General features: G+C 46.3%; 1 protein-coding gene across 3 annotated transcripts in view; it reads left to right on the top strand.

Moving 5' to 3' along the window:
- NTRK3 (neurotrophic receptor tyrosine kinase 3) overlaps positions 1-25,723 on the top strand; it is a 413,927-nt gene that overhangs the window by 109,401 nt on the left and 278,803 nt on the right. For all 3 annotated transcript variants that reach the window (XM_081888512.1, XM_081888511.1, XM_081888513.1), the window contains exon 3: positions 1,741-1,812. In XM_081888512.1, the coding sequence (XP_081744638.1) occupies positions 1,741-1,812 (72 nt within the window). The remainder of the gene's footprint in view (positions 1-1,740; positions 1,813-25,723) is intronic.

Genomic DNA, 25,723 nt, shown 5'->3' with positions numbered 1-25,723 from the left:
TTTTAATGTAAGATGTTAACTTAAAGACATGCCCATATTGTACTCCTACTGCCAACGGACTACAGACTGCGTGTGATCGAGATCGCAAGTCACTGTGTGCATTATCCCATAATCTTTGCTTTAATAATATTGATTTGATATTGAAATAAAATTGGTTTATTAAAATTGTTGGTTGGTACAGGTGTTTGTGACAATGATGTGGGAGAGTAGAAGAACATGCTTTTTTATTTTATTTTATTTTATTTTTCTGCCCACTTGTGCTTCAATCCAACCCTTAGGCTGAAATAGGTTCCCCACCCCTGAACTAAATGACCCCTGTTCTAAAAATACCTTTTGCTTACAAAAACCCTTCCATAGTTGCCATCTGATCACAGGTCAGCAGAAAGAAGGAGGCTCTGCTGAGCTTCCCTGAAACTTAACCTTGGTAAGCAACTGTCTTCCTAAGGAATTCTCTATGTAAGCATCTGAAATTGCTTGTTCAGATCTTGTCCAGATTTAGTGCTGGCGTGTTGTGGTGGGCTTCTGCTTGCTTTGACTGACTCAGCTCCTTCATGAGTGGAAAAAAAAGGATCCTTCTTGAATGCTCTTGTGCTGGGAGTGTACGTGTTGCTTTGGGGAGCAGCCAGAATTAGAACGCAGGTCAGGAGACTCCTGGTTCTGCACCCCCATGTCCCTGGCCCAAAGGTAAAAGTAAAGGTACCCCTGACCATTAGGTCCAGTTGCAGACAACTCTGGGGTTGCGACGCTCATCTCGCTCTATAGGCCGAGGGAGCTGGCGTTTGTGTGCAGACAGCTTCCGGGTCATGTGGCCAGCATGACTAAGCCGCTTCTGGTGAACCAGGGCAGCGCACGGAAATGCTGTTTACCTTCCCACCGGAGCGGTACCTATTTATCTACTTGCACTTGACATGCTTTCGAACTGCTAGGTTGGCAGGAGCTGGGACTGAACAACAGGAGCTCACCCCATCATGGGGATTTGAACTACCAACCTTCAGATCAGCAAGCCCTAGGCTCTGTGGTTTAGACCACAGTGTCACTCATGTCCCATGGCCCAAAGGTACTGTCCCTCTATTTGAAGGGCTGTCCAGTCCAAGTCAGGTGTAAAGACAAAGAGCCTTTCAAGGAGGGGCCTTGAAGTTGCCCATTGATGGGACCCAGAATGGTCAAACAGTCACCTTTCACAGTTCTTCTTCCCAGGGATCTCTGGGAATTGTAGTTCTGAGAGGGAGATAAGAGCCTCCTAACATCTCTCAGCATCCTCAACAACTACAGCTCCCGGGAATTCTTTGGGTGAAGCCATGGCTGTGTTTAAAGTGGTATCACAGTGCTTTAAATACAGTCCGTACCTTGGCTTTTGGACAGCTTAGTTCTCGAACGTTTTGGCTCCTGAACGCCGCAAACCTGGAAGTGAGTGTTCTGATTTGCGAACTATTTTTGGAAGCCGAAAGGACGACGGGGCTTCCGATTGGCTGCAGGAGCTTCCTGCAGCCAACCAGAAGCCATGCTTTGGTTTCCGAACGTTTTGGAAGTCAAACGGACTCCGTTCAACTTCCGAGCTATGGCTGTATAAGGTGAGAATGGGGCCCCCAGTCAACTTTCCCTGACTTGTTCTGGTTTCCAGGCCTTCCCTGCTTGTCTCGTAATTTCTTCTTTCAAATGGCGTGTTCCTATCTACCTCCTCAAAATGAGCACAGGGCTTTGACTGCCTCGCTATTGCTGACCTTTTCCATTTCTTTTCAGGACAATCATGGACTCTGGACTCCGGAGCATCCAGCCACGAGCATTTGATAAAAATCCCCACCTGCACTACATGTGAGTAGGTTTGCTTTTCCTCCCTCCTTCAACCCCCTGACTGACCCATCTCTGCACATTCCCTGCCATTTGCTTTTTTGGGGGGAAAGTTCTTCTCCACACAGTTGCTTGAGGACAGACAAGTCAGAGGAGCAGGGTAGAAGCAAAGAGAGGGGGGGGCGAAAGGATGGGAGGCAAAGCGAGGGAGAAAAAGGAGGAAATCAAAGGGGTCAGAGAAAGGAGAGCTTCAAACAATTCTCCCCATGGGCAGCTGGCAGATTTAGGTGTCTTAATAACCAAAGCAACTTTGATTGCGGCACTAATGAGCAATTCCTCATTAACACCCATTAGGTGGTCAGTAGAAAGTTTCCCTTTCAGCATGAGGTTTGGGGGGCGGGGGGGGGGAGATACCATTGGGGGTGGGTGGATAGGAGGGAGACTGGGCCAAGGTGCTTGTATCAGTGTGGCATTTGCAACGCAGACTCAAACCGTTCTCATTAACACATAACGAACGGGAGACGCAAGGCAATATCTGTTTTTCCTCCCTGCTGTCATACCTCAGGCACATGGCTGACAGCTTGCGCTCTTAATTACTGACTCGTTAGAAAAGCATATGAGCCGGGACCAAGCAATGATACAGGGGCTTTTTGACAGTGTAAGGCTAAGCTGGAAGGCATCTTGAAAACGGAAGGAGCTGGGACCACAAACAAGGGCTATATGCATGATATTCAGTCTCTGGAAGTGAGACATGTCTGTGGAGTATTGGATGAAGCAGGTCAACTAGGTGGAATGACTGTTGTTCTAGATATATTCTACACTTCCTGTATTTTTATTAGAATGGTTGTGAAATATACTCAGAGTCACAAAGTGATTTCATGCTCTTTATTCAGCTCATAGTGGTGAGGAGGAATGGAAGTCCCCTCAAAGTATCTGCTTTATATACATTATTTACACAATGGGCTGCACGTGATTGGCTAATTCCGGACTTCTCCTGTAAGCCAATCAGGTTGTGGATTCACTTCTATCTGGAGCTGGATTGGGTGGCTCCCGCCGACCAATCATACTGCTGCATTGTTCTAGGACCAATCAGACTGCTGCAGTTTGGATCCTATTCAACTCAGTACATAACAGGTTGGTTCTGGTAGAATCCACTACCCGCCCCCGTCCCCAGTATGGGTGCTTGAGAAATTTGATTTCTGTGGATTTTGATGCAAACTGACTTTGATCTGTACCTCCTGGACTAATGCATAGATCGGAATATAGTTATCCATTGGATTTCATGCTTTTCTGAAATTCACAATGCTGTTCTTGATTTTTTTAAAAAATGGGTGGGGCTGAACTGCTTTGAAATGTGCATTTAAATATAAATTATGTTTATAAAGGCATATGCTAGGGTAAAATTAAGTGTTTAAGTTTCATGCATTGTGAAAATATACTGCAAGACGTGGGTGAGACAGGCTTATGAAGGAACATACGGAAACATGGAATAGGCTAGAAATAGATTGATCCATCTATCTCTACCTGAAAAGCACTTTGAGAGAATATTCAGTTTTGACAAATCCTGTTGGCACCATTGTTTTCCCCTTGTCACTGATGCTTCCTGTTCTGTGATTTAGTCACGTGGATAGTGTAGTCAAACAAGAACTATGTGGTGATGGTGCAACACAAGGGAACCAAGTGGAATAGGGGTGATGAAAGAGAGCAATGGGAATGTCAAGAAGCAAGTGGGCATTTTGGCGAGAAATGCTGAAAAATTACTGAAAATCAGAAAGGGGTGGGCAGGCAGAATTGAAAGCATCAAACAGCACTTCTGACAAGTTTCTTCTGGATCCTGGAAGGATGGAGCTGATCACTAAAACCATATGCTTATTACAGTAACTAACACAACAGAAATTCTGATTGTCATAGCAAAACATTTGGGCTTCTGCCTTCATCAGTTGCTATGATAAAAATGATGTTGTTTCCAAGGTGGCCATTATAGAGCTTTGAAGAGGGGATGTTCAGAAGGAATCCATTAGTTGAAGCTAAGTGATGTTGGTACTACCTTCCAGGTTGAGGCCATGTGGTGTTAATATGCCCAGTATATACATCCAGAAATTCTCCTCCTACTCCTACTCCTTTTTTTTTTTTGCTAACATTATTGGATCTGTTGACATCTCCATTGTAATTATTGCAAAGTCCAGCAAGCTGTGATTCTCCAAATGTAAATGTTTAGCAACAGGTTGTGTCACTTTTTTTTTTTGGTCAAAATTGCCAATTTGCGGTATTTATATATATGTAATATTGCACTGCCAACGATTTGCAAAACAGCTGAAACGGTTTTGACTCAGCTCTACCATGCTTCAGTGCTAAGTTTATACAGTTGTTTCTTTCCAGGCATTCTGGTCTCTGGATTCTGTTGCCAGGAATGCCGATCCCACACACTTCGGAAATGCTGCAAACGTTCTTCTTTTTATTTTATTTTATTTTTTAAAACGAATGCATAATTGTATCCCTGAATGGTTTTACCCAAAGTATGCATGCAGGGACGCGGGTGGCGCTGTGGGTTAAACCACAGAGCCTAGGACTTGCCGATCAGAAGGTTGGCAGTTCGAATCCCTGCAACGGGGTGAGCTCCCGTTGTTCGGTCCCTGCTCCTGCCAACCTAGCAGTTCGAAAGGATGTCAAACTGCAAGTAGATAAATAGGTACCGCTCTGGCGGGAAGGTAGTTCAAATCCCCATGATGGGGTTTCCAATACTCTTCCCGCTCTGGCGGGAAGGTAAACGGCGTTTCCGTGCGCTGTTCTGGTTTCGCCAGAAGCAGCTTAGTCATGCTGGCCACATGACCCGGAAGTTGTACGCCGGCTCCCACGGCCAATAAAGCGAGATGAGCGCCGCAACCCCAGAGTCGGTCATGACTGGACCTAATTGTCAGGGTCCTTTATGCATGCAGAAGGTCAAATCTGTTTTGCTGAACATCTCTCTTTCACCACTTCCATGGGAGTGTGCAAGCCTTAGCGACATTTGTGCAAGCCTTCACTGTAGAAGAATCACAGAGGACTAGAAGACTGCCCCCAATGATTTTGGAGGCTAAATTCCAATCCGCACAACTCTTCCTTTCTCCAGCTACTTTAATTCCTCCTCCCTCTGCTTCACCTTCTGATAAGTCTTGTCTATCACCTTGCCAACAAAGGTCCGTATAGTTAAAGCTATGGTTTTCCCAGTAGTGATGTATGGAAGTGAGAGCTGGACCATAAAGAAGGCTGATCACCGAAGAATTGATGCTTTTGAATTATGGTGCTGGAGGAGACTCTTGGGAGTCCCATGGACTGCAAGAAGATCAAACCTATCCATTCTTAAGGAAATCAGCCCTGAGTACTCACTGGAAGGACAGATCCTGAAGGCCACCTCATGAGATCAATACTTTGGCCACCTCATGAGAAGAGAAGACTCCCTGGAAAAGACCCTGATGTTGGGAAAGATGGAGGGCACAAGGAGAGGGGGACGGCAGAGGACAAGATGGTGGGACAGTGTTCTTGATGCTACCAGCATGAGTTTGACCAAACTGTGGGAGGCAGTGGAAGACAGGAGTGCCTGGCGTGCTCTGGTCCATGGGGTCACAAAGAGTCAGACACGACTAAACGACTAAACAACAACAACAACAACAACAACAACAACATTGTTCCATCAGCTTTTTCTTACACATGCACTCCCCTCCCGCTCTTCTGTACATTATCTCATTTTCTAAACAACCTCACAAGAAGAGACCTGCCAGGTTAAAGGGAGCTGTGGAGAGCAGATCCCCCAGTGTTATCTCTGGTGTATGTCTAGGTATGTGTATCTCCTACCTGAAAATTCAAGCCTGCCACCTGGAAGGGTCCAGGCAAATCTGGAGACTTCAAGTCAGCCCTTGTAGGTTTGGCAGCTCCATGTCAAATACCTGTAGGTCAATGGTAGAGCATATGCTTTGCATGCAGAAGGTCCCAGGTTCAATCCCAGCATTAACTTGGAAACATCCCTGGTCTGAAACCCTGGAGAGATTTTGCCAGTCAGTGTAGACAGCATTGAGCCAGATGGATGAATGGTCTGGCTCAGTATAAGTTATTTGTTTTGTAAAATTTTTGTATACTGCTTGACTGTAGGAGACCTCAAAGCGGTTTACGAAAAAGCACAAGGCTTGCAACAATCTAGTTTGGCACCCTGTTTTCCACAACACAAAGCAGATATCTCTGGGAGGTCCATAAGCAAGACAGGAAGGCAACAGCCTCCTCCCCTTTTGCTATCTAGCTACTCTGAGAGCTTCCTAGAGGCAGCGGTTGGCCACTGGGAAGACAGAGGATCATGGTCTAGATATGACTTTGGTTGGCTCCAACAGGGATCTCCTTGTCTTATATTACTAGAAGAGGGTAAAGCATGTTGGAAAGGCAAACCCATGGAGGATAACACTGTTGATGACTAAACCTCAATCTAACCATATTGGGAGACTCAGGAGGATTGAGGGGAGGAGCTGCTGCCCTTAGGCACCTGCCACCTAAGGCAGCTGCCTCACTTGCCTAATGGTAGGGCCAGTGGGATTTCCAAGCAAACACCCATAAGATTGGACTTCAGAAAGGGAGGTTCAAAACAGTCAAATGTTGTTGAGCTCAGGTCCTGCTTACAGGCTTCCTGTGGGCATGTGATTGGCAAGATGCTGGGCTAGACAGACCTTTGGAATTATCTGTCAGGGCTTTTCTGGTGTGCTTAGTCCTTGCTTTCGAGCTCCTCTGTTAGACGTTTGGCCTTGCCTTCAACTCCTTATCCTTTCATAGGCTCAATTAAGCAGGGGGAGGAAGCAGAATGAGAATGCTTTTTTGTTTTTCAATATCTTGTTGCTTCTTCCCTTCTCCCCAAGCCCTTTGCAATTCATGGCTCATTTTCTCTGCATGTGTAGAAAAACTCTCCAGATGTATTAGACCTTCACCCCTCCTCGTTCAGTTCCCAATTGATTATTCCCACTCCTCTGGAATTAATTGTTCTTATTCCCCCCTTGGAATTAATTGGTTTTTCCCCTCCCACTCCACAATTCTCTTGAGGGGTTTGTTACTCTTTCCCTCCCTACAACTGGTCCAATAATATTGATCTTTCCCCCCCTTACTGATGCTTCCTGGGCCACCATCCCCTATCCCCCCCCCATCCCAAGTGACACATGCCCTGTTTTGTGGATGCTGAGGCTTCTTTGTGCACAATACAATATAATGTCCCAGCTTTATCAGTTAGATCATGGAGAACAGAATGTGCTGATTCTGAAACCGAACTGAAAATGGCTCCGGACTTTTATTGATGCCATGCTTACCTTTGCCCTTTAGCACAAATGAAAGAAAAAGGGGGAAACGGCTCTCAGAGTAGCTTACAAAAATCACTGTTATGGTGGTCCTTGCTTATAATCTAAAAAGTCATGGCACACAAGGAAAAAGGGATGAGAGGGAGGAGGGAAAAGCAAACTCAAGTTCTTAAAGCTACAGCTCTTAAATTTGCAGTGAATGTCAGTGGTGGTTTTGGCTGTCTTGTCTTCTACCTCCTTCATGCAGCTCCAGCCCCAGATCAGATCCAGGAGCAGAGCAGGTGAAAATGTTCAGGTCAGGAAAGCAAGGCAGCTTGTGCCACACAGTCTGAGTCTGCCTTCATGTACCAGCCTCTGTCAATCACAAGTGGGGATGCAGTTCCTGTTGTCCTTAGCTACTGCTGGTGGCATCTGGTTGGCCACTGCAAGAACAGATGCTGAACTAGATGGGCCACTGCCCTGATCCAGCAAGTTCTCCTTGTGTTCTTACATACCCTCCAACATTTCTCCAATGAAAATAGGGACGTCCCATCCATAATGATAATTTTACTATTTATACCTCATATGGAGTTGTCCCAGCCAACATATATGAAAACATAATAAAACATTACACTTCCCTGAACAGCGGTACCTCGGGTTACATACGCTTCAGGTTACAGATGCTTCAGGTTACAGACTCTGCTAATCCAGAAATAGTACCTCAGGTTAAGAACTTTGCTTCAGGATGAGAACAGAAATCATGCTTTGGCGGCACAGCAGCAGCGGGAGACCTCATTAGCTAAATTGGTGCTTCAGGTTAAGAACAATTTCAGGTTAAGAACGGACCTCTGGAATGAATTAAGTACTTAACCCGAGGTACCACTGTACAGGATTGCCTTTGGACGGCTCAGGGGTCAGATAACGCCATACCGCCCAACGTTTTTCCAATGAAAATAGGGACATCCTAAGGAAAAGGGGGACATCCCTGGATCAAATCAGAAACTGGGATGGCTTCTCCAAATCAGGGATGTCCCTGGAAAATAGGGACACTTGGAGGGTCTGTTCTTATCTTCCCAGGTGGAAGGCATTGTCTGTGGACTTGTTAAAGGACACATTGATTCAGCAGGGTCATGTGGGGCTCAGAAGAATTGGCTGGGGGGGGGCAGAGCTGCCTGCAGAGCATTGGCTGCCCCTTGGCCACCCCTCATTTTAAGTTAATCCACAAAGCAGCTGCAACCTTGAATGGTGCTGAGCACATGCAGACATCGCTTGAAGGGGAGGCCTGATTGCGAAGGCCAGGCACGCAGAACAGGATGAATTACTGGTTCTTGTTCACTCCAGCGCTGCAGACTTGTGTTAACGGAAGTCAAATGCGCGTTTGAGATGACAGCGCGCTTACATGCCTACATAAAAGAAGACCATCTCTGCAAATGAAAAGAAAAGACAACTGGGTGGTTAAGAAAAGCGTGGACAGAAATTGTTAAAGAACACTCAGCTGCCTCAGTAATAAATACATGCTGTGGTTCTTAAAGACCATGAAGAGGGAGGGAGCTTGTCATGATGTAGTAACCTTCATGTTGGTTCTGTTGAATCTTCCCTCCTCCTGCCTCAACACTTAAATACCATTTGGACTATCTGTTCCTTAAGTTCTTTCTTCTAAGGGAATGGAGATTGCAGCCAAGTTTCTTGCAATGGAGTGCGGCTCTTAAAAGTAAAGTGGAAACTGATGTTTAATGCAGCCCCTCCAAGTGTCCCTTGGAGGGACAGTCCCGGATTTATCGAAGCCGTCCCGGTTTCTGATTTGATCTCAGAATGTCCCACTTTTCCATTGTTGTTCAGTCATTTAGTCGTGTCCGACTCTTTGTGACCCCATGGACCAGAGCACGCCAGGCACTCCTGTCTTCCATTGCCTCCTGCAGTTTGGTCAAACTCATGCTGGTAGCTTTGAGAACACTGTCCGACCATCTCGTCCTCTGTTGTCCGCTTCTTCTTGTGCCCTCCATCTTTCCCAACACCAGGGTCTTTACCAGGGAGTCTTCTCTTCTCATGAAGTGGCCAAAGTATTGGAGCCTCAGCTTCAGGATCTGTCCTTCCAGTGAGCACTCAGGGCTGATTTCCTTCAGAATGGATAGGTTTGATCTTTTTGCAGTCCATGGGACTCTCAAGAGTCTCCTTCAGCACCATAATTCAAAAGCATCAATTCTTTGGTGATCAGCCTATTTTTCTCAGAGAAATGTTGGAGGTTTTGGAGTTATGTGAACCCCGAGCCAAGGAGACAAGTAACCATACAACCTTTAGAAGACATCTGAAGGCAGTCCTTTATAGGGAAGTGTTTTTCAATCTTTAATGTTTTATTATGGTTTTATATATGTTGGTAGCCGTCCAGAGTGGCTGGGGTTACCCAGTCAGATGGGGTGGGGTATAAATAATAAAATTATTATGGAATAGGACATCCCTATTTTCATCGGAGAAATGTTGGAGGGTGTGTTGATGTAAACACACAGCCTCATTTACTCAGGTAGTTTGGGGACTGTTTGCTGCTGTTGAAAACTGTAATTCTGTCCACTCTTCATAGGCATTTGAATAGACCCTAGGGATTAATCCCCACCAGACTCTTCATTAATATCCACAGGTCAATAGTGTAAGGACAGGAAACATAGTTGGAGGCTGGGCAAGTTGCAGAGCTTTTGACGCATGATGCAAATATCTGTCTAGCTTGTTTTTATTTGTTGATGAATAGATTTTGTCTCAGCAATGTACATATGTAATTACGATGTTCTTGTTTTCCTTTGAGGAGGATATTCCGGTGTGCTTTCAGATTACTGTGCAAATAAAGGTATTTGTTCTGGGTCTGAGAAAATGCATTGTGATTTGTTGACAGGGGTTGCCATGGGAGATCTAGAACCTCCCTAACGCCACATTTTCTTGCAATGCTGGAAGTGTTCGTTCTTTTTTTTTTTCAGGTCGGCTCTTCCAGCTAGATAAATGCATCCTGAACATGAGTGTCTATTTGCTGGGGTTTTAGTCTTACTTTATTCTTTTTTGCCAAATCGCTTTGATTGATTTTCCAAATTTTACCAAATAAGCCATGGACTAAGACATCTGAAGGCAGCCCTGTTTAGGGAAGCTTTTAATGTTTGATGCATTACTGTATTTTAATATTTTGTTGGAAGCCGCCCAGAGTGGCTGGGGAAGCCCAGCCAGATGGGTGGAGTATAAATAAATAAAATTTAATTTAATATAGTTTTTCTAAAAATTGGTTTCCGGCACTCCGTTCTTGAGTTTTAGTCTTGTTGTAAATGTATTTGTTGTTTTGTGTTTTTAACCATTTTTAATCCTCTTATGTTTAAATGGCCGCAGGATGTTGGTTTAGAAGGTGATTAGTAAACTAATGAAGGGACGCGGGTGGCGCTGTGGGTTAAACCACAGAGCCTAGGACTTGCCCATCAGAAGGTTGGCAGTTCAAATCCCCGTGACGGGGTGAGCTCCTGTTGCTCAGTCTCTGCTCCTGCCCACCTAGCAGTTCAAAAGCACGTCAAAGTGCAAATAGATAAATAGGTACCGCTCTGGCGGGAAGGTAAACGGCATTTCTGTGCATTGCTCTGGTTTCGCCAGAAGTGGCCTAGTCATGCTGGCCACATGACCCGGAAGCTGTACGCCGGCTCCCTCAGCCAATAAAGTGAGATGAGCGCTGCAACCCCAGAGTCGGTCACGACTGGACCTAATGGTCAAGGGTCCCTTTACCTTTACCTAGTAAACTAATGACGCCAAGAAGAAGAAGAAGAAAAGAAGAATGCTGCTCTGGATAGTGGTTGTCAGCCCGTGCAGACATTACTGAGGTAGATGTATCAAAGCTATCACTTTGATGCAGTTTCCTGAGTTCCTCATTGTCTTTATTCAGCGTTATTGGCCAAGCAACTCTGCTAGACAGCCTGAATTACTGCAGCATATAAGTTGCTTTTCCAATTGGATCATTCTCAGAGAGTTTCCTCTTCCAGCTCTGTGCTTTGCTGCTCCCAAGTCCCATCCCTCTTACAGTTTGGCAGCCTTGTCATTCAGCCGGAGGGTCAGCCACATGGGCATCTGGCAGCACCCCCAGGATCATCTGCGTGAAACCAGGAGCGAGGCTGTGCCTGGCGCTGGGAGGTCCCCCTTCCTGCTTTCAGCCAGCTGCTGTCCTGCGTCAAGCTCAGCTTGCCAAGGGCTTGACATTTTCCGTAGGTGCTGTGCAGAGGGGCCGAGGATAAAAGGATTGGCGGAAATATCACTCTCTCTGGAGTTCTGGGCAGCAGGAACAGAGTACAGTAGCTGGTGAGATCAAAGGAAACTGTCCCAATCTGGCCTTCAAGGGAGCAGCTTCGTGCTCTGCAGTTCAATGTGCATCTTAGCCACAATCTGGACAATGTTCCCACAGGATTGCACAAGCAGCAATCTCAGGAGAGGGCGGAGAGGACACAGCACCCTTAGGGGTATTTTGCTACTTCTATGTCTTTTCAATCACAGCTATGTCTTTCGTAGGAACACTGGATTCTTTCTTAAACCAAATCTAATCAATTGGTCCATTGAGCTCAGTATTGCTGACACAGACTGGCAGAGACTCTCTGTAGTTTCAAAGAGGGCAGTTTCTCAGCCCTACCTGCAGACCCTCCAAGTGTCCTTATTTTCCAGGGATGCCCCTGATTTAGCGAAACCATCCCAGGTTCTAATTTGATCCAGGAATGTCCCACTTTTCCTTTGTTGTTGTTTAGTCGTGTCCGACTCTTCGTGACCCCATGGACCAGAGCACACCAGGCACTCCTGTCTTCCACTGCCTCCTGCATTTTGGTCAAACTCATGTTAGTAGCTTCAAGAACACTGTCCAACCATCAGTTTTAGTAGCTTCAACAATCAGTTTGAAGTAGCTTCAACCATCAGTTAGTAGCTTCAGGAACACTGTCCAACCATCACTGTCCAACCATCAGCACCAGTATTAGAGCCTCAGCTTCAGGATCTGTCCTTCCAGTGAGCACTCAGGGCTGATTTCCTTCAGAATGGAGAGGTTTTATCTTCTTGCAGTCCATGGGACTCTCAAGAGTCTCCTCCAGCACCATAATTCAAAAGCATCAATTCTTCGGCAATCAGACTCTTTTATGGTCCAGCTCTCACTTCCATATATCACTACTGGGAAAACCATAGCTTTAACTATACGGACCTTTGTTGGCAAGGTGATGTCTCTGCTTTTTAAGATGCTGTCTAGGTTTGTCATTGCTTTTCTCCCAAAAAGCAGGCGTCTTTTAATTTTGTGGCTGCTGTCACCATCTGCAGTGATCATGGAGCCCAAGAAAGTAAAATCTCACATTGCCTCCATTTCTTCCCCTTCTATTTGCCACAAGGTGATGGGCCCAGTGGCCATGATCTTCGTGTTTTTTTTATGTTGAGCTTCAGACCAGACTTTTCCTTAGGATGTCCCTATTTTCATTGGAGAAATGTTGGAGAGTATGGCATTATCTGACCCCCAAGCTGTCTGAAGGCGATCCTGTACAGGGAAGGGTTTTTTTAAAAAAAGTTTAATGTTTTATTATGTGTCAGGGGCTCAGGAGCAGAGGCACAGGAGAGGGAGGAAATGGAGAGCGAGGGGGAGGAATCCAAGGGGAGCGTAGGCGATGACAGTGGTCCGAGGGATTCCCTGAGTCTCTCCAGCGAATCGGAAGATTCACAGAAGGGGGCGCCTATGGCCAGGGCAAGGGGGGTGCCAAGGGGGACACCCCAGAAGGAAGGGGCCAGAGGGGACTCAGAGAGCAGCAGTTGGAAATCAGGACCAGCTTCCCCACCAGAGCGCAGTGGGGGGGAGGAGTCCCAGGTATCGGGACCAGGGTGTTCACCACCAGCGAGAGGAGATGAGTCAGGATTGACCACGCCTCCATCGGAGAGCGCGGAAACGGTCAAGAGGAAGGTTGCCCACTGGGCGCGCGCGCCAAGTTCAAATGTACAGGCGAGCGGCACAGCAGCTAGCCCGGATAGGGAACCAGGTCCTAAAGCCCGCCGAAAGGAGGGACAAGAGTCAGGGGGGTCAGCGTCAGAGGAGTCCAGGAAGGAGGAGACCCCGGGGTGCAGACGGACCCAGAGGAGGAAAGAACAACGGAAGAGGTGGAGTAAGGCCAGGGTCTTTAACTGGTGTATAGGGGGTGGAGACTCAGACGGAGCTTCGCCGGTCTAGGTTCTAGATGTAGAGCTGCATGCTGCGGCTTGTAAATGGAAACTGAACTTCAATAAAGACTTTTGTACATTACAACCGGCTAGCGTTGGTCCTCTGTGAGCTGGGACCTGGAGGCAGCTCTGACATTATGTTTTTATATATGTTGGAAGCCACCCAGAGTGGCTGGGGTAACCCAGTAAGATGTGTGTTTTACTATAAATAGTAAAAATATCATTATGGAATGGAAGATCCCTATTTTCATCAGAAAAATGTTGGAGGGTATGTGCCTGGAGATGCTGGGGACTGAAGCAGAGGCTGTTTGCATGCAACTCATGTGTTCCACCACTGAAATATGAAAAAGGAGGGTGAGTCCTGGGAAAGATAATTTGGTGGTGAGAAATCTCCACCGGTGATTCAAAGCTACATTATTGCTCTCAGAGAATGGGGGAAAGAAGATCTGTAGCTACTCTACACTTCTCAAGGAAAGGGAATTTATAGCCACGCCAAAATTCCCAGGGCCTCTGGCAGGTAAGGAGAGGAAGGGAGATCCATAGCCACTTTACAGTTCCTGTGACTGTAGAGGAAAAAATGATAGTGTATGAGTTTTGAACTGTGTAGATGTTATGGGTGAGCAAAGCCATCAAGGTTCGCCTAGCTATATTTGCATTTTAAAAATTCTGCTCTGTGCTCTTTCCATTTCGATCTGTGTCTCAAGTGCTGAACCAATCCGTCTAAAGAAAAGCTCTGTTCCTTATTTGCTATAATAGGGAATCTAAAAATGGCTTTAAATTTACAAGCACGCAAGCCCCTCCAGAGTGGATTAAGCTTGCCAAATTACAGACCAATGGGTCCAGGAGTTTTTGTGCGAGAACATTTGCAACATAAACCATATTAGGGCAATGCAGGTGACAAACAAAGCTCCAAAATCCATATTTTAGAGAGAGAGAGAGAGAGAGAGAGAGAGAGAGAGAGAGAGAGATGCTCGTTCTTACCTTAGACTGATTAAGATATGCTGAGTGAGCCCCATATCAGTCTTTTACGTTGTAAAAACACCTTAGGCTGCTCTGCTTTAACAAAAACGATTTCTTCAGGATTCCGCAGATAGCATTTGATGCAGACTTGTGCTTGTTTAAGACATGCCAGAGACCTGCGAGACCTATCTTGCAAGCAGGACCTGAGCACAACAGCACTGTTCCCAACCAGCTGCTGGTTATTCGGAGATCTCCTACAGTTGAGTTAGAGCATAGCCATTATGGCCAGTAGCAGGGGCATCATCGGGGTGGGGGGGATGGGGGTGGGCAGGGCCCCACAATATTTTCAAGGAGGCCCCCCCCAAAAAAAATTTATGTAGTGATCCTCAAAGAGACATGCCAGTGTGACGCCTTTTGACGATCGCCAAGGTGCCTTCCAAGAAAGTGCTCTGACAATCTGTGCCAGTGATGTAGCAGTGTGAAGTGTCCTTGCCTTGGTACATCTTCTGCCAGGGAGGCAGAAGGGTGAAGAATCTTCTCCCCGGCATGTTCCTTTCATGACGGTAAAATGGCTGGTGGGAGTGTTTGTGTGGGTGGTGGGCGTTGTATGTGTAACATCATGCACACACAACAGGTGCCCCCCTCCCCAGTGTTGGGGGCAACTCAGCGTGTCTGGCTAGTAGTGGCAGCCTTGTCCTCCATGAATTTGTCTGATCTGATTTTGAAGACATCCGAGTTGGCAGCCATTGTTAGATCTTGTGGTTCTAAACCCAAGGAAGGGAAATTTAAGTTAATCCCCCACCCCATAACAACAAAAAAGAGTACTCTCTCAGATAACAGAACAACAACAACATCTGCCTGGGTTGCCCAAGCCACTCTGGGCAGCTTACAACATGTATAAAAACATAATAAAATATTGAACATTTAAAAACTTTCATTTCTTCTAAAGGTTGTCTAGTTACTTATCTTCTTGGCTCAGGGGGTCACCTACCCTCCAACATTTCTCTGATTAAAATAGGGACGTCCCAAGGAAAAGCGTGGCATTCCGGGATCAAATCAGAAACTGGGATGGCTTCTGTAAATTCTCGACTGTCCCTTGAAAATAGGGACATTTGGAGGGTCTGGAAGAGCCTTGCTGGGTCAGACCACAGCCCCATCGAGTCCAGTATTCTCTTCTCATAGTGGCCAACTAGATGCCTATGGGAAGCCTACATTCAGGACCTGAGTGCAATAACAACTCTCTGCATTTGATGCTGGTATTTAAAGGCATACCTCTGAAGTCTTGCACCAACACCACACTTCCATTCTTTTTCAGAAATGGTGCTCATCACTGCCACTGCAGCAAACCATTTGATGACGGGCTCCAATTATTTCTAAACACTGTTCTGTGCCAGCCTGTTGTTAGATGCGTGACTCTTCTCGGCGTTTTATTTATGGTGCATTCAGGAAAACAAATTAAAGCCATGTAATTACGTACTGAGGTGCATGCTTTAAGCAGATCTCAAGCAGTCAGGACTCCGTTTAAAATATTAATAATTGCTTTATCCATCTGCCTTCAGTGGCTCCTCGTTGTGCTGCGTGAGGTTTTTTGTTTTCCTTCGCTTTGAAATAATCTGTCTCTGGCAGATTTGTGCTTGCTCTAAGTTGCCTAACGGGACATCTGAATCACGACACTTAAACTGCCGTCCCAGCTATAGAAAAGGCCGTAGCTTACTCTGGAACAACACATTGTGCAGCTCCTTTGGAAAGTGGTGCTGGAGGAGGGCAATTTGCAGAATGGAAGTGGTGGGCAGTTACCCATTGTTTCTTTGTCTTTGGAACCTGAGCATGTGAAGAAAGCAATATATGGGGAAAGCGGTGAGCTTGTGGAGAGTTAGGCACTTCTCTCCCTGCCGAACCAATCAGTGAAGGTGGGTTGGCTTGGCAACGTGTAGTTCTAGCCTCAGTGACGCGATGCATGTACAAGGTTCCACTCTCAGTCCCTGGCATTTTCATTCAAAGCAGCGATGGAGACGTTGTGTCCTACTATTTATTGAGGTTGATTGTGGAAAACGTCAAAGCAGTTTACATAGCCAGGGATGACTGGCATTGTAGTTCAATGACATTTGAAAAGCTAAAGGTTCCTTGGTCTGTGTCATGTGGGTTCACCTTAACATTCCTGGTTGGTCTCTGAGCTGTCTAAAGAAAACTCTGTCTATATGTATCTAGTGTGTGTGTGTGTGTGTGTGTGTGTGTATGCAGTGGCAGTGCAAGCCAATCAGGTGCCTGGGGTGGCGTGTGTGCCCTGCACCCAGGGGTGGAGCCAGGGCAGGATGCTCTGTGGGGCCTCTGAGGAGTCTGCCTGCCTCCTCCCACTACAGCTGAGGAGGAGGCAGTGGGTGGACTGTTTGGGGCAGTGTGGAGCCTGCTGGAGGACTGCAGGCCCCGCGGTGAGTGCCGCCCGGCATTTTGTCACCCCCCTCAGTGGTGACACCTGGGGTGACCTGCCCCCACCACCCCCTTCACCTGCCCCGTGTGTGGGTTTAACTATATCTATAGATAAAGTTAGATATAGATACAGTTATATATTTATAGTGAAAGCTGATCTATTCACTGAGATCTTAATTTCAATCTTCTTCTAGAAGCTACAGCTAGGGGAGCCCAGTGCAGTGTCGTAGCATGGGTGTGTGTGTGCCAGAGGTGCTCTTCTGGCATGTGAGTGCCCACCCATTGATGGTGGGGGCTGGGGCATGTGGAGGGTAAAGAGCACCCTCTGCGTCCGCCCCGTGGCAAGGGCTGGGCAAGCGCACTCCACCCCCTGCTGGCATGCATGTGTGCATGCGCACCCGCCCCAGGTGCTTGCTGATGATGCTATGCCCTTGGCCCAGTGTATGGTGGGTGATTCAGAAGGACGGGGGCCCTTTTTATCAGATGGATTCATGAGCAATAAGTCTATCGGTGGGTGCTAGTCATGATGGCTGTTTATTACCTCCAGGGACGCAGGCGGCACTGTGGTCTAAACCACTGAACCTCTTGGGCTTGCCGATCAGAAGGTTGCCAGTTTGAATCCCCACAATGGGGTAAGCTCCCATTGCTCTGACCCAGCTCTTGCCAACCTAGCAGTTCAAAAGCACCCCAGTGCAAGTAGATAAATAGGTACCACTGTGGCAGGAAGGTAAACAGTGTTTCCGTGCACTCTGGTTTCCATGGTGTTCCATTGTGCCAGAAGTGGTTCAGTCATGCTGGCCACATGACCCAGAAAGCAGTCTGTGGACAAATGCCAGCTCCCTCGGCCTGAAAGTGAGATGAGTGCCGCAACCCCATAATCACCTTTGACTGGACTTAACCGTCCAGGGGTCCTTTACCTTTACCTTTATTACCTCCAGGAACACCAGCTTCTGTTGATCAGAAGAGCCAGAGGGAGTGTCTGATTGAAGGTGTCTCAGTGAGCTTCCTAGCTGAGTGGGAATTTGAACCCTGGTGTCTCTCTGGCCCTATTCTTGCACTCAAACTAGGGATGGGAGTGAACTTAGGTTCAGCTCCCAATTTGTACTTTCTGAACCAATACACAAATCAAGATATAGTCATCCTTCGAAACATGCAGTCCACTGGATTTTGCAGTTCCATTCTCCAGCCCTGTATTGTACCAGAGGGCTATAGATATTTAATAAACAAAATAGTAACAACAAATAATATGCAGGTGTAAAGTGTGCACAGAAGTGCATATGTCAATGAAAGTAATATACAAAAAGTGCATTGTGCTCAGGACAACTGCTTTGCATAAAAATGTGTTTATCAGGCACATTTGCATAAAAACATGTCTATTGGGAGAAATTTGCACTGGAGAACTGAACTTCAGAATAGAAAAAGTGAGAAACAGATTTGTCCATCTCTAGTGCAAACTCGCACACACTGCCTCCTGTTTCCTGTTTCTTAAGGATAGGAACAGAAGAAACGTCACCCTCAATCTTCAGAATCTCTAACTCTATATACCAAACCAAACTGGAAGAGGATTGTTTTGAGTGAGGTGAATAAGTGCTAAAAGACCTTTCCCCAAGGTCAGTGCTATTGTTTTTTCTAATCACAATTTTTAGTTTGTCATGTTACAGATTTACTTATATTAGCAAGGACCCCTCACTCAACCAGCAGAAGTAGCAGTTAACTCAAACACATTCTCCCTGCATTGGCAAATGCCAAAGGTCGTTTGTCTCGGCTGTGTAATTAATCAAAGCAACATTTGCATAAATGTGTGAAATGCCTAACATGCATTCTGCCTATGGGCATCTTGTCAAATTAGGCTTTCTAGGTATCTCTCTCTCTCTCTGTGTATGTATTATATATCTTACTATTATATATATTGAAATAAACTAGGTTTGCTACCAACGGACACTGAGTCACCATTTCCTTTTTCCTTTCCTTTCCCTTTAAATGCTGGAGAAGGGCAGTTGCACTCCTAGCGCCAGAAGGCAAGTGACCTGCCATTCCCTCTGCCCGCCTGGGCATCTGAGGACAATTGCTACAGAGTCGCCACTCTGCTCCACGAGGCCATTGTCACACTGCCAGCCTCTCTGCAGTCCTTTCTTGGTTCGGATTCCCCGAAAGGCTCCTGAGGTCTCAGGTCTTGTCCGGCACGGATTGTGAAGCGGATGCACATCTGGGCTGTGCGTGGCAATGTTTTCGCCCTCTTCCTTTCATGCTGTTGCTGATGCGACGTGGGATTGCAGATCCGTTCAGGGCCTCGGGCAAAGCGTAAACTTTGAAGCAGCCACCTCTGAAGCAGTCGAGGCAGAATCCAAGTTTGTTTTCCAGTGTGGTTGGAAGGTCATTGGATAAGTATCCCTAGCCTCTCACTCTGATGGGGACATAACAGTGTTTCTTTCTTCTCAGGAAAAGGTTTGGATGTTTGGTGGCTCTCTATCCCCTCCTCCATCGCATAACCTCTACCATGCAACCTCTGTTTCATCTCTTCTTCTTATCACAAAAGTTAGTCCACATTTTCATCATACCTTTAAAGCAGTATGATACCACTTTAAGCAGTTGTGGATTTCCCCCAAAGAATTCTGGGAGTTATAGTTTGTTTAGGGTGCAGGGAGTTGTTAGGAGACCCCTCTCCCTCTCACAGAGCTATAGTTCCCAGAGTGGGTTAAAAGTCAATCCCTCTTCCTCTCTGGGAAAGCTATACAGTGGTACCTCAGGTTAAGTACTTAATTCGTTCCGGAGGTTCGTTCTTAACCTGAAGCTGTTCTTAACCTGAAGCACCACTTTAGCTAATGGGGCCTCCCGCTGCTGCCGCACCGCCACTGCACGATTTCTGTTCGCATCCTGAAGCAAAGTTCTTAACCCGAGGTACTATTTCTGGGTTAGCAGAGTCTGTAACCTGAAGCGTATGTAACCCGAGGTACCACTGTACGTGCAAATCTTTGCAACAATCCTGTAAGGTAGGAAAAGATTTATGATCAAGCAATTAGCTGTTCTGTGTACCACATTTCTAGCCTGCTTGCAATTTTCATATGCAGGGAGGCCTGACTGATGCACCAATGTTGTCATATGTTTGCAAATTACAACCAAGATTTATTCAGAGCTATTTCCCCCCCCCCCCCGCTTTTGCACCTGCGATCTAAGTGCAGTTGGCATAACTAAGCAGTTGTACGGTATCTCTACCATCTTTGCATATCCTCAGATGTTGCTCATTTTAACCATTTATTTCCTTAGGGAAATAGACAGTACATCATTCCCTCAGTTAATCTTTGCTAAAGCACACAATTAGCAAGCTGAGCCCTCGAGTGACCAGGTGACGTTTTTGCTCATGAGGAGTTTCTGGAAAGTCTGTTGCGTTGTTGTGGTTTAACGAGGGTCAGACTAAGACTAGGCAATTAAAGAGTGTCCAACTAATGCCAGGGCAACCTAGGTTCAGATCCTGACTCAGCCACGAAGCCCGGGGGGCGGGGGGCATCTTGAACTAGTCTTTTAATACTGTCTTTCAGCATGGTCAACCTCTCAGGGGTTGTTATTAGGATAAAATAGAGGAAGAACCCTGCAGACCACCCTGAGTGGAGAGGGGAAGATAAAAAAGTAAATAATTGCCTCAGGAAAGCCAGAGGTAGTTGAGAAGCTGAACAATCAGACAGCACAGACTTTGTGAACCTCTTGTTAACAGTGTCACCTAAAAAGAATTTTTTATTGAAGATTTTCTTGAATTGCAAAAGTACATAGCATCTCTTTTTTCCGTTCATAGATTTTTTTCCCACAGGTCAGTTATATTCGATGTGAGACACTAATGTTATAGATATTAAAAGTTTAAGGAAGAAGAGAGGTAGGGAATGAGAATGTGTGTGAGAGGTTAGGGTAGTAGAATTTTGTTCCTTTGCATAGTGTATGTGCAAGGTTTTTGTGTCGGCGTCGTGTAGGTAGGTTCTCTTTCTATTCATTTATTTGTTGTCATTGGTGGTGAGAGAGGTGGGAAGGCTCGGGGCATGGTTGGTTGGCTTCAGTTGGCTGCAGTGAGTTTTGTTTGCCAGTGTGAAGAAGGAGGCACATTCGGAAAGTAAGCATTGCACTTTGGGGACACTTCTAGACTGTTGCTATTTTCAGGTGGGATTCCATCGCATACCGTCAAATTAAAGCTGATTTGGAGCTTTTGTGAAGGAGCGTCTCCACCCCATCATTCTGCCCAGACACTGGGGTCCAGCACTGAGGGCCTTCTGGTGGTACCCTCACTGCGAGAAGCCAAGTTACAGGGAACCAGGCAGAGGGCCTTCTTGGTAGTGGAACCCGCTCTGTGGAACCTCCTCCCACCAGATGTCAAAGAAAAGAACAACTACCAGACTTTTAGAAGACATCTGAAGGCAACCCTGTTTAGGGAAGCTTTTAATGTTTAACAGACCACTGTATTTTAATTCTTTGTTGGAAGCCATCCAGAGTGGCCGGGGAAACCCAGCCAGATGGACGGGGTATAAATTATTATTATTATTATTATTATTATTATTATTATTATTATTATTATTCCATTTCCCCCAAATGATTGGGGGTCGGGGTTTCCTGGATAGACTCCCCTGTGAGGAAGGTTGCAGCATTTGGGACTTCTTAGTTTAGAGAAAAGGTAAGAGCTGGCATGAGAGAAGTTTATAAACGGTATGGAGAAAACGGATAGAGGAAAAGTTTTTCTCCTTCTCTCATAACACCAGAACTCATGAACATCCAATGAACTTGAATATTAAAGAATTCTGGACAGAGAAAAGGAAGTACTTCTCCACACTGCACACAGTTAAACAATGGAACTCACTGCCATAGAAGACAGTGATGGCTGCCAGCTTGGATGGCTTTAAAAAAGGATTGGACAAATTCATGGCAGACAAGGCTATCTGTGGCTGCTGGTCACAATACCTGTGCTTTGCCTTCTCTGTCAGAAGCATTGCCATTACGCAGGTGGGGAGAGTGCTGTTGTGCTTATGTCCATCTTGCAAGCTTCCCACAGGCATCTGGTTGGCCACTTTGAGAACAGGATGCTGGACTAGATGGGCCATTATGTTGTGCAAGGGGCCTGTTCCCTACACTGAGAGTGTGGTACAGTGTCAGACTGGAGACATGAGTTCAAATCCCCATTTGGCTATGAAGCTCACTGGGTGACCTTGGACCCGTCACTGCCTCTAGGAAGATCTACATTGGCTCCCAGTATGTTTCTGAGCACAATTCAAGGTGCTGGTGCTGACCTTTAAAGCCCTAAATGGCTTCGGCCCTGTATACCTGAAGGAGCGTCTCCACCCCCATTGTTCTGCCCAGACACTGAGGTCCAGCACCGAGGGCCTTCTGGCAGTTCCCTCGCTGCGGGAAGTGAGGTTACAGGGAACCAGGCAGAGGGCCTTCTCAGTAGTGGTGCCCGCCCTGTGGAATGCCCTCCCATCAGATATCAAGGAAATAAACAACTATCTGACTTTAAGAAGACATCTGAAGGCAGCCCTGTTGAGCGAAGTTTTAAATGTCTGATGTCTTACTGTGTTTGATGGTTTAATTCAGACAGAGTGACTGGGGCAACCCAGTCAGATGTGCAGAACATCATCATCATCATCATCAACAACAACAACATTATCTCAGCTTAACCTGCCTGGCAGGGTTGTTTAGGGACTAAATGAGGAGGAGGGTGATCCATGTATGCTGCCTTGAGCTCCTTGTAGAAGAAGCTGGGATCAAAAATGCAGGAAATAAAGAGGGAAAGTGATGGGGGGGGGGAAGCAGAGGAAGGTTTAGGAAAACATTTGCTTTGATGCAATGTCATCTAGCCTCACTGCAAACAAATATGAATGGATGCTCATTAAATGGCCAACGTCCTCTAATCTCCCTGCAAACAAATCAAGAGGAATGCTCAATAAACAGGAGCATTCCAAGGCTATGCTGTTAAAGCACTAAGTTATGGCAGGGTATTGCCTGATGGGGCATTAATTTGCGCCTCATGCAGGACTAGGAACAATTTAATATGCCATAACTTCCACACTACCGTGTTTTATTAGAAGTATAAAATTTTAGTATGAGATTGTAGGGTCCTCCCCACTTCTATCTATATATCTATATAGGCAAAGAGAGAATTATGTGGTGCAACAGAGAACAGGTGGGAATACTTACAATTCCACCAGTGCCAATTCCACATTAGAGGCTCTGTCATCGCAGGGATAAAGCGTCACAGCCTGCATTGTCATTCCGGTTTTGTCGGCGGCACGGTCTGTGAACAGGATCTGTCAGCAGTAATGTGGGAGAAGGTGGGATGTGAGACGAGAGCCACTCATTTCTTCAATGTGCTGGCGCGTGAAGATGCAAACAGGCAAAGGTAAGGTTGAAGTTGTGAGGTTTTGAGAGAAAAGGCAAACAAAACAAGCATCTTCGGGGAGGAAACAACTCCAAGGAGATTTGCGATTGCATTGTTTTCCACCCGGAGAGCTTTCAGAGCTGTTCTGGATCAGATTCAGTCACATACTAGGAAATTCAAGTTGTGTGGTTAAGCCCTTGATTTGGAGCTCTTGCACACAACACGTCCGCTCTCCCCCCCCAAAAAAAAACACCCCATCATACTTTTTGAGATAAGGAAAAGTGACAAGGAAATGCACTGGGGAAAGTGTGGGATAACACTTGTTCGACATAACCTCACATAACCTCTCCACAAACAAAGCAGAACGAACGCTCAATAAGACAGTCATCTGGGAACAACCTGGGGTGCAGTGGTTAAGCTGTGGTCATTATAAGCCAGCCTCCAGCTTTAGTTTGGGAGAATGGGGAATAGCAAGCCCTAGGAGAGGCGGCGCAAACAGCAGCCCTGCTCAAAGCTGTAAGCAAGCAAGCAAACTTGCAGGCTGCATGTTTGGGTGATGGAGAGCAGAATGGAGGAGAACACAAGCAAACTCTCTGCCTTGATTTTATATGCACAAGGCTGTTAGTCATCCACTCTTCAGTCCCAATGGTTGTGGTCATGGGCGTTGTTTTCAGTACCCTGAGCTGCAGTCCTACAATTTAGAAGTAAAGGGGGAAAACTGCTGGTGCAAGGCAAAAAGTAGCCTGGCCATCAGAGACCCTCAGGGCCAAAGGTGAGCTGCTTTTTGACTTAAAGCAGTCCTTTTGTGAGCAACTGGCTCTTCATCTCTTTGGACTGAATCCAACATTGCTATTACATGAGCAAGACAGACTTCTGCCTGTGCAACAGGACTTTTTCTGCCTCTTCTCCTCTCTCCAGCTCTGAATCTTCTCCAGGGGGTGTCACAAAGCTCTGCAGCAGATTTTTGAGGCTGCATAGGGTGACAGCAGCAGCAGAAGAGGCAGCACTAGCAGCACCTTGCAAGCAAGCTAGCATTCTTCGAATAGATGTGCATTGTTACGAATCAGTGGATGTGGGTTGCGGTGTGTATTGAGCTTTCACTCAGGGGTCATCCAGACTTCCTTTCTAGGCACAGGTCTGTGCTTGAAAGCACCATGTCTGAGCTGTGTTCCCCCCTCCCCCAAATGCATTCCCTGGGAAAACCCACATTTTAGTTGCTGAATTGGAGCAAACAGCAGCTAGGGTTTCTTTGGGTTGCAGTTTGCTCTTATTCAGTGGCGAAATGAAGGAAAGTACCAGGACAAAAACAAACAGACAAAAATATGCTCAGACCTGGAAGCCCAGATTTGTAAACCCAGATTTGTAAGCCCAGATTTGTGCTTAGAAAGTGTGGCGCAAAAGTGAATGTGGATGAGCCCTCAGTTTTTGAGAAACGGGCCTGATGGAAACATCTGGGGGGCAGGAGAGGCATATAATTTGGCGTGAATTTATATCTAATCGCTGTTAGGAAGGTGAGTGGGAAATGGTGGTTATTGCACAAGCTGTTCATGTCAGGAGACAGAACCCCGTCATTTCTGAACACAGCTGGCAGATCCTCCCCCATCATTCAGCCCAGACACTGAGGTCCAGCTCTGAGGCCCTTCGGGCAGTTCCCTCCCTGCAAGAAGTGAGGTTACAGGGAACCAGGCAGAGGAGGTCCTTTTCGGTAGTGGCGCCTGTCCTCCCATCAGATGTCAAGGAAATAAACAACTATCTGACTTTTTGTTTAGGGAAGTTTTTAATGTTGATGTTTTATCACGTTTTTAATATTCTGTTGGGAATAGCCAAGAGTGGCTGGGGAAACCCAGCCAGATGGGTGGGGTATATATAATAAATTATTACAGTCATATCTCAGGTTACAGAGACTTCACGTTGGATTTCTTTGGGTTACAGAAACCCTGAAGTACTGGAATGGGTTACTTCCGGGTTTTGGTGGTCGCGCATGCGCAGAAGCGCTGAATCGCAACCCGCATGTGCGCATACGTACTTCTGTGGGTTACGAACATGTATCCCACATGGATGACGTTCGCAACCCGAGCATCCACTGTATTATTATTAGGCAGGAATGAAAAGAACAAGAGATTTGTGAGACAAAATGCCATCAGAGAGACAGGGCATCAGAGAGACAGATGTTGTCATGGAAAGCAAGCTTTAGGGGAAAGGGGGTAGAAGAGTTCTTAAAGAAGACCAGGTGAAGTGGATTTGTGCAAGGAGAAGGCAAGGCTAAGCAGGGTCCTGGAGGATATTGCAAAAATAGGCACGTGGGATAAAATTAGCTGGAATCGTCCCCGTGGTTCCCACCTCCTTCCCCTGACATTGGATCAGATGTGATATTGAAATGTTCCCAATTATTTTGCTTGGATGAGTTTTGTGATCCTGATGGTATTAATTATTCTTAAAGGTCAGCAGCGCTCACATGAATCCCCCTTCTGTTCTCTGGTGTAATCAGTTAATTAATTGGAAATCGTTTAGCAATGCCTGCCAGGCAACTTTTGCCTTCCCTAGCCTCTGCTTGGTGGCTTTTTCTTACTGCTCACACCCTCCTTGGTTGTCTCTCTTAGGATGCTTCAGGGATAGTCTGTTCCCATTCCTTCATAGCTGCAAACTAGGTCCAAGACAGTGGGTAATCGATGCATAGTGAAATGTGCCAAAGTTCAAGCTGGCAGGGCCATTTCTGTGATTTATTTTGTTA

This window comes from Podarcis melisellensis (genome assembly GCF_964234715.1).
Source record: "Podarcis melisellensis genome assembly, chromosome: 14".
Classification (NCBI taxonomy): domain Eukaryota; kingdom Metazoa; phylum Chordata; class Lepidosauria; order Squamata; family Lacertidae; genus Podarcis; species Podarcis melisellensis.
This window is presented reverse-complemented; position numbering and strand designations above follow the sequence as displayed.